This window comes from Ixodes scapularis, unplaced genomic scaffold (assembly GCF_016920785.2).
Source record: "Ixodes scapularis isolate PalLabHiFi unplaced genomic scaffold, ASM1692078v2 PGA_scaffold5__190_contigs__length_132052651, whole genome shotgun sequence".
NCBI lineage: Eukaryota > Metazoa > Arthropoda > Arachnida > Ixodida > Ixodidae > Ixodes > Ixodes scapularis.
This window is the reverse complement of record NW_024609880.1, coordinates 96501476-96516046: the sequence shown is the minus strand read 5'-3', so window position 1 is coordinate 96516046 and position 14571 is coordinate 96501476. Positions and strand designations below refer to the sequence as shown.

Genomic DNA, 14571 nt, shown 5'->3' with positions numbered 1-14571 from the left:
TTTTCTTTTTTCAACACGACTTTATATTTTTAGAACACCAGTACAAAGGCAGCAGTCCTAATGGCCTATATGTTTGATATTCACGAAAGACGTTGTTAGCTGTGCCAATGCACCTTCCACCATGCCGAAGCGTTGTGGATGGTACGAACATCGGGCTGGAGGCGGGACAACTGAAGCCCCTCCCTGCCGTTCTCATCTTGTAAGTGACTATAGGGAGCGGTGGTCACAAGCCATGCTGTTGCAGATATTGGCAACGATATTCACTGATGGGCCTGACGAAAGAAGCACGGGTTGTTATAAATAAATCCCGTTCCTTGCTAAAATAGCTAGGGACTGAGTCAAGCACCAGAGCGGTATGCCACGCCCTAGAATCATTCGAAGGAAATGACGGTGTCACGATCGATTAGCGCATTACCGAATGTCGCGTGTCAACGATAATTATACACGTGGTGGACGCAAGGGGATTTAATAAAGTAAGTTCATTTTTTTTAGAGCGCAGTCTGAGGCGCCCGTTTCCCGATTGAGCAGCGTCACCGTCGGCGTAACCGCGCGTTGCATTATGGGGCGTTTCCCGTAATGACGTCACACGTGACGTCATGAGGGTCCCGAGTGACGTCACGTGTGACGTCATCCTCGGGACCTCACACAGCGACCGAATTTTGCGGAAGCTCTTCTCGCTAAATTTAGGGGGGCATTTTTTTGCTAAATTTATCGGGGAAATTTTTTCGACAAATTTAGCGAGAAATTTTTTTCAGCTAAATTTAGCGGGGAATTTTTTCCGCCAAATTTAGCGGGGAAAGGTCCCCGCTAAAAGTAGTGGGAAAATTTTTCCGCCAAATTTAGTGGGGAAATTTCTCTGCTGAATTTAGCGGGTGAATTTTCCTCCATGCCCTTCCCTCCCCTCCCTACCCTTTTCTCCTCCTCCTCAAGAGCTGCGCTCTAATTCAGCATTACAGAGAAATTTAATTGTAAACGTCTCATTCTTTAAGTGACCCAACTGTCGGCTCCAACTGTGCGCAACTAATCACCGTTGCACGCTTTCACATTTTCACCGCCAGGCCAGGCAAGATTTAGCAGCACATTTCGACAAGCGAGAGATCCCCGTTTTTGAGTCACCCATTTGACGGTAGACGAGGTCACCTCCTCTAGAGTTGCGATTACATGTTTCATACTTGGTGCATTACGCTGCGATAGCTACTTCCGCGCGACGATAGACTAGTGCCGACATGGCGGAGGTGCATCCCTACTGGTGGGGACTATATTTAAGAGTGATGTGCTTCTGGGAAGGAGGAGATTCCAAACTTTATTTTTGTAAATGTAACATATTTCAATTTCATCATTCAAAGGTGCACTGAAGTTGTTTCTGAGATTGTCATTTTATGGTGGTAGCGCGATCTACGCGCTGAAAGCATCCCACAAATCTAGAAATTTCAGTCGTGCGTGGCCTCTTACTCTGTTAAAAAAAAAAAAAAAAAAAAAAAAAAAGTTAAAAGGTCTCGGAGTAGCCGTTCTCAGAGCGAATTCTTCGAGTAAAGCGGTCGACGAAGATGCGAGCCTGCGGACGGATCACCGGAGTGGTTTCGGATCCCAAGTAGCCTCAAGCTGCCACTGCCTCGGAAGAACTATGTTTCAGCAGCTGCTTGCGCGTGCACGTGATGGACATTCACAACCTGACGCCGTTAGATTTCGAAATCCTTCGGCGGACAAGGCTGCTTACACTTCAAGTTTGTCGAACGCCACGTGAGCCAGCGCAAAACGACACGGAATCGGCCTGGTCTCGCGCAGCGTATTTTCATTTCCTGGTGGGTACAAATCTTATGCGAGCGGCGTGTGCGGTTCGTTTGTGGCGTGATCTTGCTTCGAAGCAGCGATTTGGGGCAGTAATTAGCGGTTCGAAAATAAAAAAATAAAAAATGATAAGGATAACGTGTGCACCCCCCCCCCCCCCCCCCCCTTTTACTTTCTGCGAAATGCTAGGCAAATGTCGACGGGAAAAAAATCACAACCTCGCGTCCGTTAAAGCTAGCAGCTTGCCAGGTTCGGCGGAGTCATGTCAAATCGACTCCGGGGAATCCGCCGGAATACTTTGATGAAAGCGGTGCAATCGATATTCCGCAGCGCCCTCTTTCTGACAGATGCCAGTGTGCTACCATCATATCTAGCCTTTCACTTCCACTAAAGAAACTAGCACGGAAGACTGCGTACGATGCCTAAATTACGCTATGTATTGTTTTCGAAATTCTAACGCGCCTTACAGAGCCCTTACAAACAATACAGCATTTAGTCCCATTTTCATAACCGCTACTATTGTCTACAAACTGAGACAGCCCAGTTGAATATTTGTAGCTGGCTAAATAGCAGATGTGGCACTGGGCCCGCCGTACCCGTAGATTTGACGGCGATCGTTGTTTCGATCGGGAACGGCCTGCGTCTTCGAGCTTCCAGCTTTTGCCTGCACAACGTCCATGCGAGTCCGGTGCGTTAGGCCTATACGAGGCGTCGCGGGAGTAGCGCATCCTCGGAGCAATCCACGTCCACGCACAAACTCGCCCAGTCGATCGCGCGAACGTTAAATATGCACACCAACACAGGAACACGAGAACAACCCACGACACATGGCAAGAACGGCAGGTTCAGATCGCAGAAACGAACGGCTCACACTCTCCGACTGGTCCGGACGACCCGACATCCACATTCCCGAATGGGGCACTTGAGCGAGGGCTTCTGTGGAAGCCACCGTCGTCGGTGTGCGGGGTGTGCGCTTTGCTTTTGCGTCGTGTGCTACGCCGCTTCGCCGACGCGCGCCGGGCTACTCTACGCTACGTCGCGTTGCGCATGAGGCTGGAGTAAAGTCTCCCCGTTCGGCAGCGAGCGTCAATCAACGCGACCGGGCGCGGGCACTCGTTGCCGTTACGACGCGCGACGCCGAAGAGTGGAGCGCGATGAAGACGAACCGCGACGGCCCGCCGGGGCTAGGTGGGGTAAGCTACCGCCCGGTATAAAGAATACGGTCGATATCTATCGATCTATTCATCCGAAGGAGTCGGGCGGACATATCACTTTGTGTACACGGCGAAAAGCGAGGAAAAATATAGTTCGCTGGTTTCGAAGCGAAATTTCATTATTACGCCTTTTGCACCATTAACATTTTGCGTATTTCAAAATGCAGTGCAAACGTGCTCAAAACTAGATACTAATGTCTCGTTAATATGGATGCCTCCGTTCCCCCAAAAAGTCGTCCATAAAGCGAGTTGTCCGTATTAACGAGACAAAAATGCATGTATTTTCCCAGGTTGTCCCGGAAAATGGTGCTCATATAGCGGGGCATTCATATTAACGGGCTAATAATAACAAGATATGATTGCATAATGATAACTATCGTAATCTCAATGGGTCCAGACAAAAAATAATAGAACGCGAGGAAAAAGAGTCCGAGCGAATATTTTTGCATGAGCTCAGTAAACAATATTTTAATCTGGAACTAGATACAGATCTTAACTGACACCTATCACACAATATATTACAAAAAACATTTTAGTGGATTCTTAATAAATAAATAGAGCCCAGGAGGGACATTATCGTATTTAATACCGGAAAGATAGACATCCGAGAACCCATGCCGACTTTGCACGATCGCAAAAAACAAGTTGCTCTAGGAAATGCAGTTGCATCAGCCGAGCTCTAGCATAAAAAAAAAAAACGTGCATTGTAGCTTCACCTTTCCTAACAAAATGTAAAAAAAAAAAAAAAAAAAATCGGACGGCTAACTATATATATTTTTTATTTGTATCTGGAGCCTTTTCTCGCTCCCACACGTGTGGTTGACGCGACTACACAGAGATGGCGCGCTTAACCTGTATGTGACCTAATGCGGCAAACCGCGCGGCTTTTCATTTTGAAATTGAGCCTTGAATCTGATACTTTTATAAACATTACCATCTGATAAGTAATAATGGGACACGTTTTAAAAGAACACAGGAAAATAAAAAATACTGCTAGAACGTACTAAATAACAAACTAAAAATTTATATAGATATTGAAAAAGGTGTCTGACCTCGCTTGATGCTTGTTCCCGTTATGGAGAGAGCTAACTAAAAGATTGGAATATTAAAAAAAAAAGAGAAAAAATCTCCTTTATCCGTTTTTCGAATAACGTCACCAGAGAATTGTCAAATATAGCATTTCTAGGAACATATTAAAATTTTGTATATTAATTAGGTTGCATGATCCGTCCATGTATATCTGTTGTCACCCTTGCTCAATTGGTTGTAGATACAGGAGTAAGAAATAATTTACTTTCTACAGTCAGTGACAGGATGGGAACAGCACGGCGTATCTTTGTGGTGGTCAGCCTCCATCACGCTCCCATTTCCTTTCGCCGTGCTTCGGCTGCGGACGCATGCTCGAAGGTGACGAGACGCTAAAGTGTTATCTGAGGTAGAAAGGTCGCGCTGGAGCGGCCAACTAAACAACCTCCCTGCTGTTTTCGCCCTGTCAGAAACTATATACCTCTTAAAGCCTCCCAGAGTTGTATTTTTTAACAACACAGTAAAACATTGCTCGTGTCCACTTGCCTCTCCTTAGTGGTAGATTTTCTGTTATAAGATGACAGGGCTTCTTTGGGTTTGTGAATTAGATCCGGAAGGCGAATCGGGTCCTTATGTTCTAATTGTCTACACGACGCAAATGAGCAACCTTATCGTGTGATAGTTGGGAAGCCTTTAAGATAGTTCACTTCCCCCGCTGGCAGTGCTTCGCACCCGAGATGATTGGTAGATTTGGACCAACGATCTCGTCACACAAAGGGAAACCTGTCTTCGAATGCGGTAGCCACGAGGGTTAGCGCCTGGGGAAATCAATGATATAGTAAAAATGGGCGCATCGGGCGACCCATAGCAACACCTCCTATCCGTGCTCAAGTTTCTATGGCACCTACTGGAGACTAACTTCACCCATTCTGGGAAAGTAGCACCAAGCTCCCCGTATAGTCGCCATTTTGGTTCATTGAAGGAGCAGTTTCTTTTTGGCATCTCCATCCTTGGTGAGCCGATGAAAATTCCCTGTCAGAGGTTTCTCTATAAAGACATTTCCTCAATACCGAGACATTGTTATCCACAAACCGGCGAAACAAGCTCACTTCTTCGTACTACCACCACAAATAAGGCGTCGCAGCCTCGCGGCATTGAAAAGTCTTTTTTTTTTAAATACGAAATAACAACAATATCATTGTAAAATATCTGTGGAGATCGGTACGATTAAAAATTGCGTCGCGTGTACGATACCAAAGACGCTTATATTGGAGGGGAACGCTTCCAGTACGACGATGCTCCATTAGGATCTTGGCGCGACTAGTTCAGAACGACCCTTTCCAAACTTTGAACATTTTAATGGACCGAAATGGCGAATATGTCATGGCAACCGAGTTCGATCAGCCAATCACCTCGCGAGGTTTTGTCGTCTGCATGTTAGCATCTTTCTGTGTCCGCCTAGCCGGAAGGGAAGGCAATGGCGCTGCTTTGCCCGGGTCGCGTGAATTTACTGGAGGCTACCACGGACCACCATTTCAACCAGAGTGCCGGGTCAGCGCTTCGCTCGAGCTCGTGTTCAACCAGTGAGAATACGTGCCCTATTCGAACGCTGATGCCGTACACGTATCGAGCCCCGCGCTGTACGCCAATGCGGACCCAAGTTCGCCTCCTTTTTGCGAAGGAGTTGCGGTGACGTCAAAACGAAGCCAAGCTATGAATGGCTTCAATGGAAAAGAAAGTTGGTAGACCTCAACGCTTGATGCCTTAAGGTCTACCCATTATTATTTTTTTCAATCAGCCAATCAAAGCTTGGCTTTCTGACACTATCACAACACCTGTGCGAGAAGCGTACGAACTTGCGCTCCGCATAGGTAACATATAAAAAAAAATCTATCAGTACAGCCTTGTTACGTATGTTGTTCTAGGTTGCGTTATCCAACAACACATAGCTAGATTTACCAACTAAAAATAGTTTTGTCATTTTACATTCAAAGGGAAACGATGTCGGCGTTATAAACTGCTGCCATTTACATCAGCCGCGTTTAAACCGTTAGACATTGGTAAGTAAAGGAATGCAGAGAGCGGCGACTCCAGACTCCGTAGCGTCTTGTTATGGCTCCGCAGTCACTGAGATTCTGGCATTGGCCGACCGAAGTGTAAATTACGGCACGAGAAGCCCGTAGCAAATAAGCGCAGCCCTGCGTTTTAGAGCTGCAAATGAACTTAGTGCAGTCAGGATAAAAGAAGCAATGGGAAAAAGACCCATGGCACTACCTGCAGGCCGTCCGAGGCTTTGCTGATGTACTGGTACACCTCCCAAGCCCCGCAGTTTGCCGGACTTCTGTACACGGTCATGAGGAAGTGCATCCCGAACAGGGGAAACAGGACCAGCACCGCGCGCACCGCTTTCCTGAAAGCGCAATAAGGTTGCCGAAAATGTATCACTTCAAGAAATCTGGTGCGTCTACTTGCTCGCGAAACCTTTGAAAACTTTTGGAGTCTTGAAACTTTGAAATCTGGATTCAGCCGCGAGTGCTGCTGCTTTTTGTCAGAGTTTGAGTTTCCGACAATTTGTAGTTCATTCTATCGACGCGGAGACCGCGGTACTTTTTTCTCTCGACCACGCGTTTTTTCGATATATTTTTATGACTGTATAAAACACACAACAATATTGGCACTCTTAAAAACATCCCAAATTATACCTCGAATTTTTAAAATGGTGACAATTAAAAAAGAAAACTCTAAACGGAAGCTCACACTTCATAGTTGTCACAGACTAAATTTAAAAAAAAAGTCTGAAGTGCACGCTCTCGACAAAAGTGGGACACACTGGAGTCATTCCTAAATTCAAAACCTCGACAGCGAGCTATGACTGCCTGCAGGCGTGCAGGAACGTATCGCAACAACTTACGATACTCTTATAAATGAATCGAAAACAAAAAATGCACGTTATCCACTCAAAACAAAATTCAGAAAATATTTGAATAGATAACATGTAAAACAGAAACTACGGCTGGATCAATGTGTAAAAATCTACCATTCTCGATATTATAGCACCCATTGTTGACATATTTAGTATTGTGAAGGAAGCATTGCTTCAGATTAGGGCAAATGAATGTTCGACGTTGTAGTGAACTCCATCGTGTTTTGCTGTATTCCAATGTCATTCAATTTTTCGCGTTTCACAAAGTCTCCAACTCTCGATATAAAAGCACAAATTAGTGTCAGCCGGCTTTACCGAAATTGGCTCGGTTCGTTGGCGTGGGTGCTTCGGAGTTTGGTGACCAGAACTCTGATGATGTTGCACAGGAAGAGGAAATTGGCCTGGAGGAAAAAAAATCGGCAATATCCCCGTCAATCGCGGCAATATTCTAGGAAATTGCTCTTCGTGCTAGCACAGATTGCCTTTCACATGGCAGAGAAACGCGCGTTCCTTCCTATGACTAGATTTTAGTAGCAGATTATATATTACGTTAAGTAAAAGCCGAAGAGCAAAAGAAAACCAAACAGAGAAAAGAGAAACCTCTCTTTCGTCCACTTGTTGGTCGTCCGTTGACACAACTCAAGCCATTCGTCGGAAAGATTCATTTGAAAGACGAGTTTTGTTTCAGGGATATTCGAGCAATCGAAAAGTTCTGCTTCCACGCCTTATTTGACACTTCCAAATTCCAATGACGTTGAAAAAAACCTTCTACGAAAGTGTCAAAATACCTATTTTTTAAGATAATCGCGCTACTGGTATGTCTAGCTTCCGCAAAGTGTGCTTGAAAGAGCCAATAGCTGCAAGCTACGGAGAGAGCTCTGCAAATGACAAGGCCAAAACTAGGTATGTTCATACTTTAAAAAAAACAAAAAAAAAACAGCCTTTACTTTCATCTTGAACAAGATGTTTCCTGCCAAATGCTTGCCAGGAAAGTAGACGTACTGGAGTTTTGCAGTTCTGCTTTAGTAGTGCCGCGATTATCAACAAGGACAACGCTATAGAACGAAAAGCTTACAAAGTGCCTTCGTGCTTTCTACTTTCTAATCTTAGAATCTCTGCGGTACAATATGCCTAGCTGTCCTTGAAAGTTTCTAACGTTCAAACCAATTTTTTTTTTGCAACAAAATTTTTAATACATGTGCACTTTTTTATATGACGCAAGTGCATAGAAGGACCTTACAAAAAGGCAAAAGAGACCAGGAGCCAGGGTGATCCAGTTGTAGCCCTCGACGTTATCCATCCAACAACTGCAAGGTAGAGCACGAGGGCATCAATTATTCTGATTGCCATACTTAAAACGATTGCAGCCTTGGCTGTTGCTAGCTTCAGCTTTATAGCAATCTCAACACGACCATAACCAAATAAATGAGGGCATACTACATTGAAGTTCATGATATAAGTCAATTGCAATGTATCACTCATGCTCTCGCAGGAGAATGAGTGATACTGTAAAGCCGAAGATTTTGCCAGGTGAGAGCGTTACCGGAAAACTTTGACCGAGACTATATCGTTATATCTCAAGATTAGGTTCATGGAGTAGCCTAATATTGATTAACGCGTACTCTCTGGAAGTGTACTCCTATAATATATCTTTCACTCAAATGCTTGCAGTAACATGACAGTGGTTACAAGTAACAACATGTCTTGCAAACAAAAACATCGACTGGTAAAAATAACTAATACAGCAAGACAAAGCGACGGACAACACAGAGTCTTTACATCAGACAGTGCAGCGGCATCTATGACCATGCATGCGTGACTCGCTTGCATACCTTCAAACTAGATCAAACGTTTCATGGCAGACGTCTTAAAAACAAAACTAAACGTGTCTAATTGGTATAAAAATACATACAAACGATTCTAAAAAAAAGTTCGTGTGACACACGTGCCTTGGTGTTTTGCTGACTGACCAAATACAATAAAATTATTGCAACAGGAAAACTCAAATTTGAAATATCAGCAAATCATATATTACGACGGTATTACAGACTAATATAGAAATAGTGCTACAATTTTTAATCGCCCTTTTTTGCATATCTATTTTACACACGCCAAAATATTTCTGAAAGAAATAGGTCGTAATTTCAGGTAATCTCTATGAGCCTCCTACGTCCATTCCACCGAAAAAGAGTTCGATGAAGAAGCACTCCGTCAACATTCGTCTTCACATTTGGACAGCATATCGCACAAATGTGGGCAAACACGGGAAAGAAGAAAGTCTCAATCGTACAGCAATCAAAAGAAAGAAACATTCCTGCCGGCATGTTTTTATCATCGGACTTTGTGCTACCGATTATACCATGTCTTACGGACCACGATCCGTCATTTCACATAGCCCACACGTCAGACGAGCGAAGATCACTCAGTCCTATTTCTAGGCTGCCGCGGAAGTGCGGCGAATGCACTCAATAACGACCCTGCTCCCATAGACGTTGATATGCAGGCACATCCATACGAACAAGACACGACACACTATTGAGGCAAGTTCGAGTGCCTAGTGTTCGGTAAAAGTAAAAAGCGACGAAGAAAGTTCTTCGCAACTGGGCAGGCAGCGTTCAATCAGCGGAAGCCAGCGCAAGCAAGCGAACATACCATATACAGTTAAAGCTTGCTGCGTAAAAACTCCGTAGACTTACCTCGACTCATCTCTGGAACGCAAGGGAAATAAACAAACTACAGTCACGGTGATGACGTCAATGTAATTATTTTTTTTTTACATAGTGAGATTTTTTTTAGGCTGAGCAGCTGTTTTTGGGGGGTTCATAAAACTGCGAAGGTTCGGACAACATACGTACTGAGCCCATGAAAACGCGTAATGTGCACCGATCCTAAAGTTTCATTTCCCTTTTATATGAATTGAAGTCGTTTATTTTACTTTTCGTCTTATGTCAATCAATTCATACCAGTCGCGTGCCGTCGAGGAAACGTAAATTATATCTATAAAAAGTGAAATTTTCAGATGAATTCATACGGTGGATTAATCGTAGGAACCAAGTCCGCGGACCAGAGAAATGTGCGTATCACGTGAAATTGACATCATTATGGACAAGCCTACAGGCCCGCGGTAAGTATATGTTGACCTGGCGCTCAATTCAATGGTTACCGTGGACCGCAGTGAGAACTGCGAGTTCAAGCTCGTTGCTTCGGTCGCTGCTTTCACTGCACGTTCTATCAAACAATATCAGCGCCTCCCAAAGACCTGTAAGACCTTGTGGTCGTAGATATCGCTGCAATCCAAGCTAAGAAAAAAATTATCGCGCAGTACAAGCGATGCTTGATTTGCATCGAGTCAGCGTCCGGCCAATCTGCCAGTGAGGGAGGCAAACAGAAAGGGTCCCCGCGAGGAAGGGGTGTGCTTCCTAACTTAGCTCACGAAAGAATTCCTACAAGTTCGGTGCTTCCAATTCGATCAGTGCTAAAACAGAGACATAAAATGCCAACTCTGGCCTTAGAGAAGAAACGCAGCGGCCCTTCCTCCGGTATGGGCCCTTCTGGGTCAGAGTCTTACATGGCGGGGGAGTTCATTGAACGCTGAGCGATTCAGGTGAACCGCACAGTTGTATTTCTCCGCTTATACTGTTTCAGAGGAAGTGACACGTTGTTTTGAAAAAAGGGTGGCGCACCTTCAAGCTAGAGAAGAAAACGGCAAAAAAATAAAAAGCTCGAGGTACACCTAAAAACTTATTATGAGTCGTGAACGCGAAAGCATGCAAGCCACTCGTCCGCTCCCTTTTTTGTCTGCTGCGGACCTTTCGTTGCCGGTCAGCGCGTACTCCCCTAGTGACCTTGGACACTGCGTGTTAACGGCGCGCTGATGGATACACAGCGCCATGGGGTGAGCGGTCGTGGAAACTGACGAGCGCAGCGGCCAATGGGAGCCCCGTCGACGCGCGCCAGCCAATGGAACCGAAGGTGAAATCACGGAAACTAGGTGCCGTTTTCGAGCTTCAAACTGATGACGTCAACTTGCTCCATGGGACATTTAATGCTTTCGCATTAAAATGGCCTAGTTGCTGAGGACGAGTACGGTACGCAGAGGTTCCACCGCAGCCTCTAGCTCGTAGGGCGCAACAATCTCCGACATGCATAGAAATCTACCGAGAAGATGAGGGTTCTTATGCGTAAGTGATTCCCGAAGGAAATTTCTTGACTTTTAGTTTCACGTTGACGAGTGTTGGCACTTTCTTTCAAATGACAAAACCCAGTGACTAATGTGTGAAACAAGGCTATTTCGACAGTTCGTTTGCTCGGCTAGGTCACCTTGTATTGAAATACGAAGCCGACGCCGAGTGAAGATGTTAAGGCTTGTAAATGACAGACAGGTTTTGCACCGGGGTCACGTTCCATCAAGGCGACAAAGTTGGAAGGAGGATGTACACTGATAAACGTTGCTTCGGGGAATAGAAAACCTTAAAAGATTAGTCAGAAACGCATTTAGCTGCTGGTTTTGTCAAACAACTGACGGTAAAAGGCTCGCGATTATTAAGAAACACGGCACTTACTTATGAAATGCACTTTACTTTGCAACTGGTCAGCGCAACAATGCTGTGAATTATTGTGGCTGATACCACAGCGCCTGCATTGGCATGCCTTCAGCACAAACATCGTGCGCAGCAACAGGCTTGGATGAGGATGCATCAGATCGCCTGGGATGTGTTTAAAGCTCTACGATAATACGAAAAATTGAGAATTCTCAGCCTCCGGATGGAAATTGCACGGAGATATGTTCAATAAAATTATTGAAAGTTTCGCGGGCACTTTTGATATTATGGCTGGTAATCTTGAAAGAACAGTGACGGACCACATCTGAAAAGAGAAAACTTTTATTCGGCGTCACATAGAAGTGCGGAACTAAGTGACTGTCACCCAGACCACCCGAGAACAAATATCAAGGCATCCTATTCCGCCGAACTCCTATGCTCCGCAAGCGATAAACTTGTTTAGGAACACAAAATATAGATTTTAAAAGTCAATAAGCTTGCACAGCATTTTATTGTTGAGTGCAATAAATATTTTACCAGTTAGCAATTGCGCGTTTAATTTATATTTCAGTTAAATGAAGATAAATATACTTAAAAAAACGCGAGATAAATAATCCTCTCATAAATCTTAATATGAAGAAAACTCTAAGCTCATTAACCTTCATTCTAAAACAAAACATATATTCTACGCTTGAATACTTTTTTTAAAAGCCAATAATTGACCCCGTAAGTGATCATGTCAAAACATGGCGCTGTGTTCCAAACACACGGTTGCTGGGGCCGTTGTTATGAGCGAATGCGTGGGGGCTTAACGTGAGGTTGAAGATTGTCTGATAAAAAAGTAAATAACGTTTTGAAGGCATTGTCTGTTTCAAATGCCTAAGCATTAAGACTTTTTCTTCCTTCTCAGTACCATAAAGTCATGATAAAAACCCGTAATAAAGTGTCACAACCGTCTTGACTTGCAAGTAGACGACACGATGGCATCGCTAGTTCAGCGGCTCCATTAAGGGAACAGGCGACGGCCTTAAATTAAGTTGGTGACGAAGGACCAAACTTCTTAACTTTCTGTTGTATTTCGGAAGCGAAGAATGCCCGTGCAAAGCTTTCATCGACGCTAAAGGTGCGCGCGAACGCGCCAACGCTTGCCCGTGAGGCCTTCAGTAATATTTGAGAAGGCTGAAAATTCCGTGAAGCTGAATAACATACGACAACGATGTGAAGTGTATTAACGTCGAAGTACAGGCCAGCACACGCTTCAATGAGTTCTGGAGGCACAGATCTTGCTTCAGCCCACTTTTGCGTGATCAATAACTTACCCGATGTTATTATTTAACTCTTCCGCCATTTCGAGTCTTATTGAAAACGGAAGAATCAGCGGGATTTTTTCTCAGTGTGATGTTTACAAGCGGGTACGAAACACACACGAATATGGAGAGCCTGAAAAATGAAGTTTGTGGTCTCGAACCGTGGATGCTAGAGTGGAAATAATTGGTCCTACATTACAATGCACGTCAACTGAAAAATCTAAAAGTGGGTCTGACGCTGCTCTGACAGCACGTTCTAAACAGATGCTTCTCCCGCTGTATATTTAGCAGATCTCCATACGTGTGAGGATTTTCGTCAGACAGTGTCCCGTATCGCACGCAAATGTAATTCCTCTTTATAAACCTGATGAGTTTTCTTCGACCTGCATGCTCCAAATAAATACAAGAAAAAATCTATAATTATGCAAACGATTCAAACTGTTACAGATGCTTGAGTCATTCCGCGTGCGTTTGTCATGCGCTCCTTGTCTGCAGCAGGAATCTGGAGACGTCTCGAAGACCGGCAGTTGACGTCGCAAGTATTTCAGAAACAGCCGATTTTTGTCAAACTGTTTTGTCGCGGTAAGTGCAAAATCTTGGCTTCCTCTATCTGCTCTTTTTAGACTCTTAAATTCCACATCCAATTTTTGAACGAAGGTTCTTTTGCAGCGAAATCCTGTCCCGTGTATTCGTTCGTGGCAACGCCCCTAGCAACGGTTTGCTTGGAGCAGTGACGTCACACTTACGGGGTTAATGACTCCACGATTCCGCGTTGTGGTATTGGTGCCCCTTTATACATCTGGCAATGGCCTTGCATACGTATGTGTTATCATATAACTTGGGGCTTTTAGAAAACTAATTTTGCCCCGTATATTCAATACATTCTGAAATTATATTGTTTTTGTCAAAGTGGGGTCTTGTCTGGAATGTTAACTGCATACGAATTTTGCAATAAAAAAACCGTAAAACACTGTCATTTTTAAAGTTTCTTTGGATTCGGCAGAGGCCTATAGGGGAATTACAAGAAATAACATATAAACATATTCGATTCGGTTCAATGAGCTGTCAACTAGCGTGAACCGTTGCAAAGAACACGGCCAAGCAAATGTCTTGTAAACAAACGCAAAAAAAGGTAAGAAAAAAGACGGCTCGTGCAGCGAGTTGTTGCGCGAGCGGTTTGGTGTGAGTGGTTCTTCCCAATCTAGCCGACTCCGCGGACCTGGCACGGACATCGGCCGACCAGGAAAAAGCGAAGATGTAATCTGTTTAAAATGGAAGAAAACCCTGCTACGACAGGTCGGCGAACATATGTCATGACGCTTGCCCACGTGATACACAAAATTCCTCTGGTCAGCGGACTCGTCCCCGGATACGTTCCTGTGGTCTGCGAACGAGTTCTTGCGTTTTGCATACTTTTTTTCGCCTGGAACATGAGGGATTTCCAGACGCAAGAAGGGTTACGTCACCGATTTCGTAAGAACTTGTTCCGGAGTAAGTGCTCCGTGGGAATACATCTTTAAAGCGATGAGTAGTGAAGTTATATGTGTATTTTTGTCGTGCTTGAAACAACACAGACAGCTTGGTATGCCACGTGAATCAAAAGAAAAGAGTTGACACATTCACATTGGTTTCGAGATTAAATTCCAGTTAAATTTTGTCGAGTTTAATTAGTCTAAAGTGCTGAAGCAGCGTAAGTATATAACAGCGCATTTCGGGTACTCAAATTAACGGCCTGATAAGAAAATGAAGTAGAAAATATCCGACTTTACACC

The 14571-nt window shown here is 44.4% G+C and overlaps 1 protein-coding gene across 1 annotated transcript in view; it reads right to left on the bottom strand.

Moving 5' to 3' along the window:
• LOC8027468 (calcitonin gene-related peptide type 1 receptor) overlaps positions 1 to 14571 on the bottom strand; it is a 62341-nt gene that overhangs the window by 9432 nt on the left and 38338 nt on the right. The window contains exons 10-12 of the mRNA XM_042293913.1: positions 8192 to 8258; positions 7267 to 7352; positions 6303 to 6438 (exon numbers count right to left, since the gene is read on the bottom strand). Coding sequence (XP_042149847.1) covers positions 6303 to 6438; positions 7267 to 7352; positions 8192 to 8258 — 289 coding nt within the window. The remainder of the gene's footprint in view (positions 1 to 6302; positions 6439 to 7266; positions 7353 to 8191; positions 8259 to 14571) is intronic.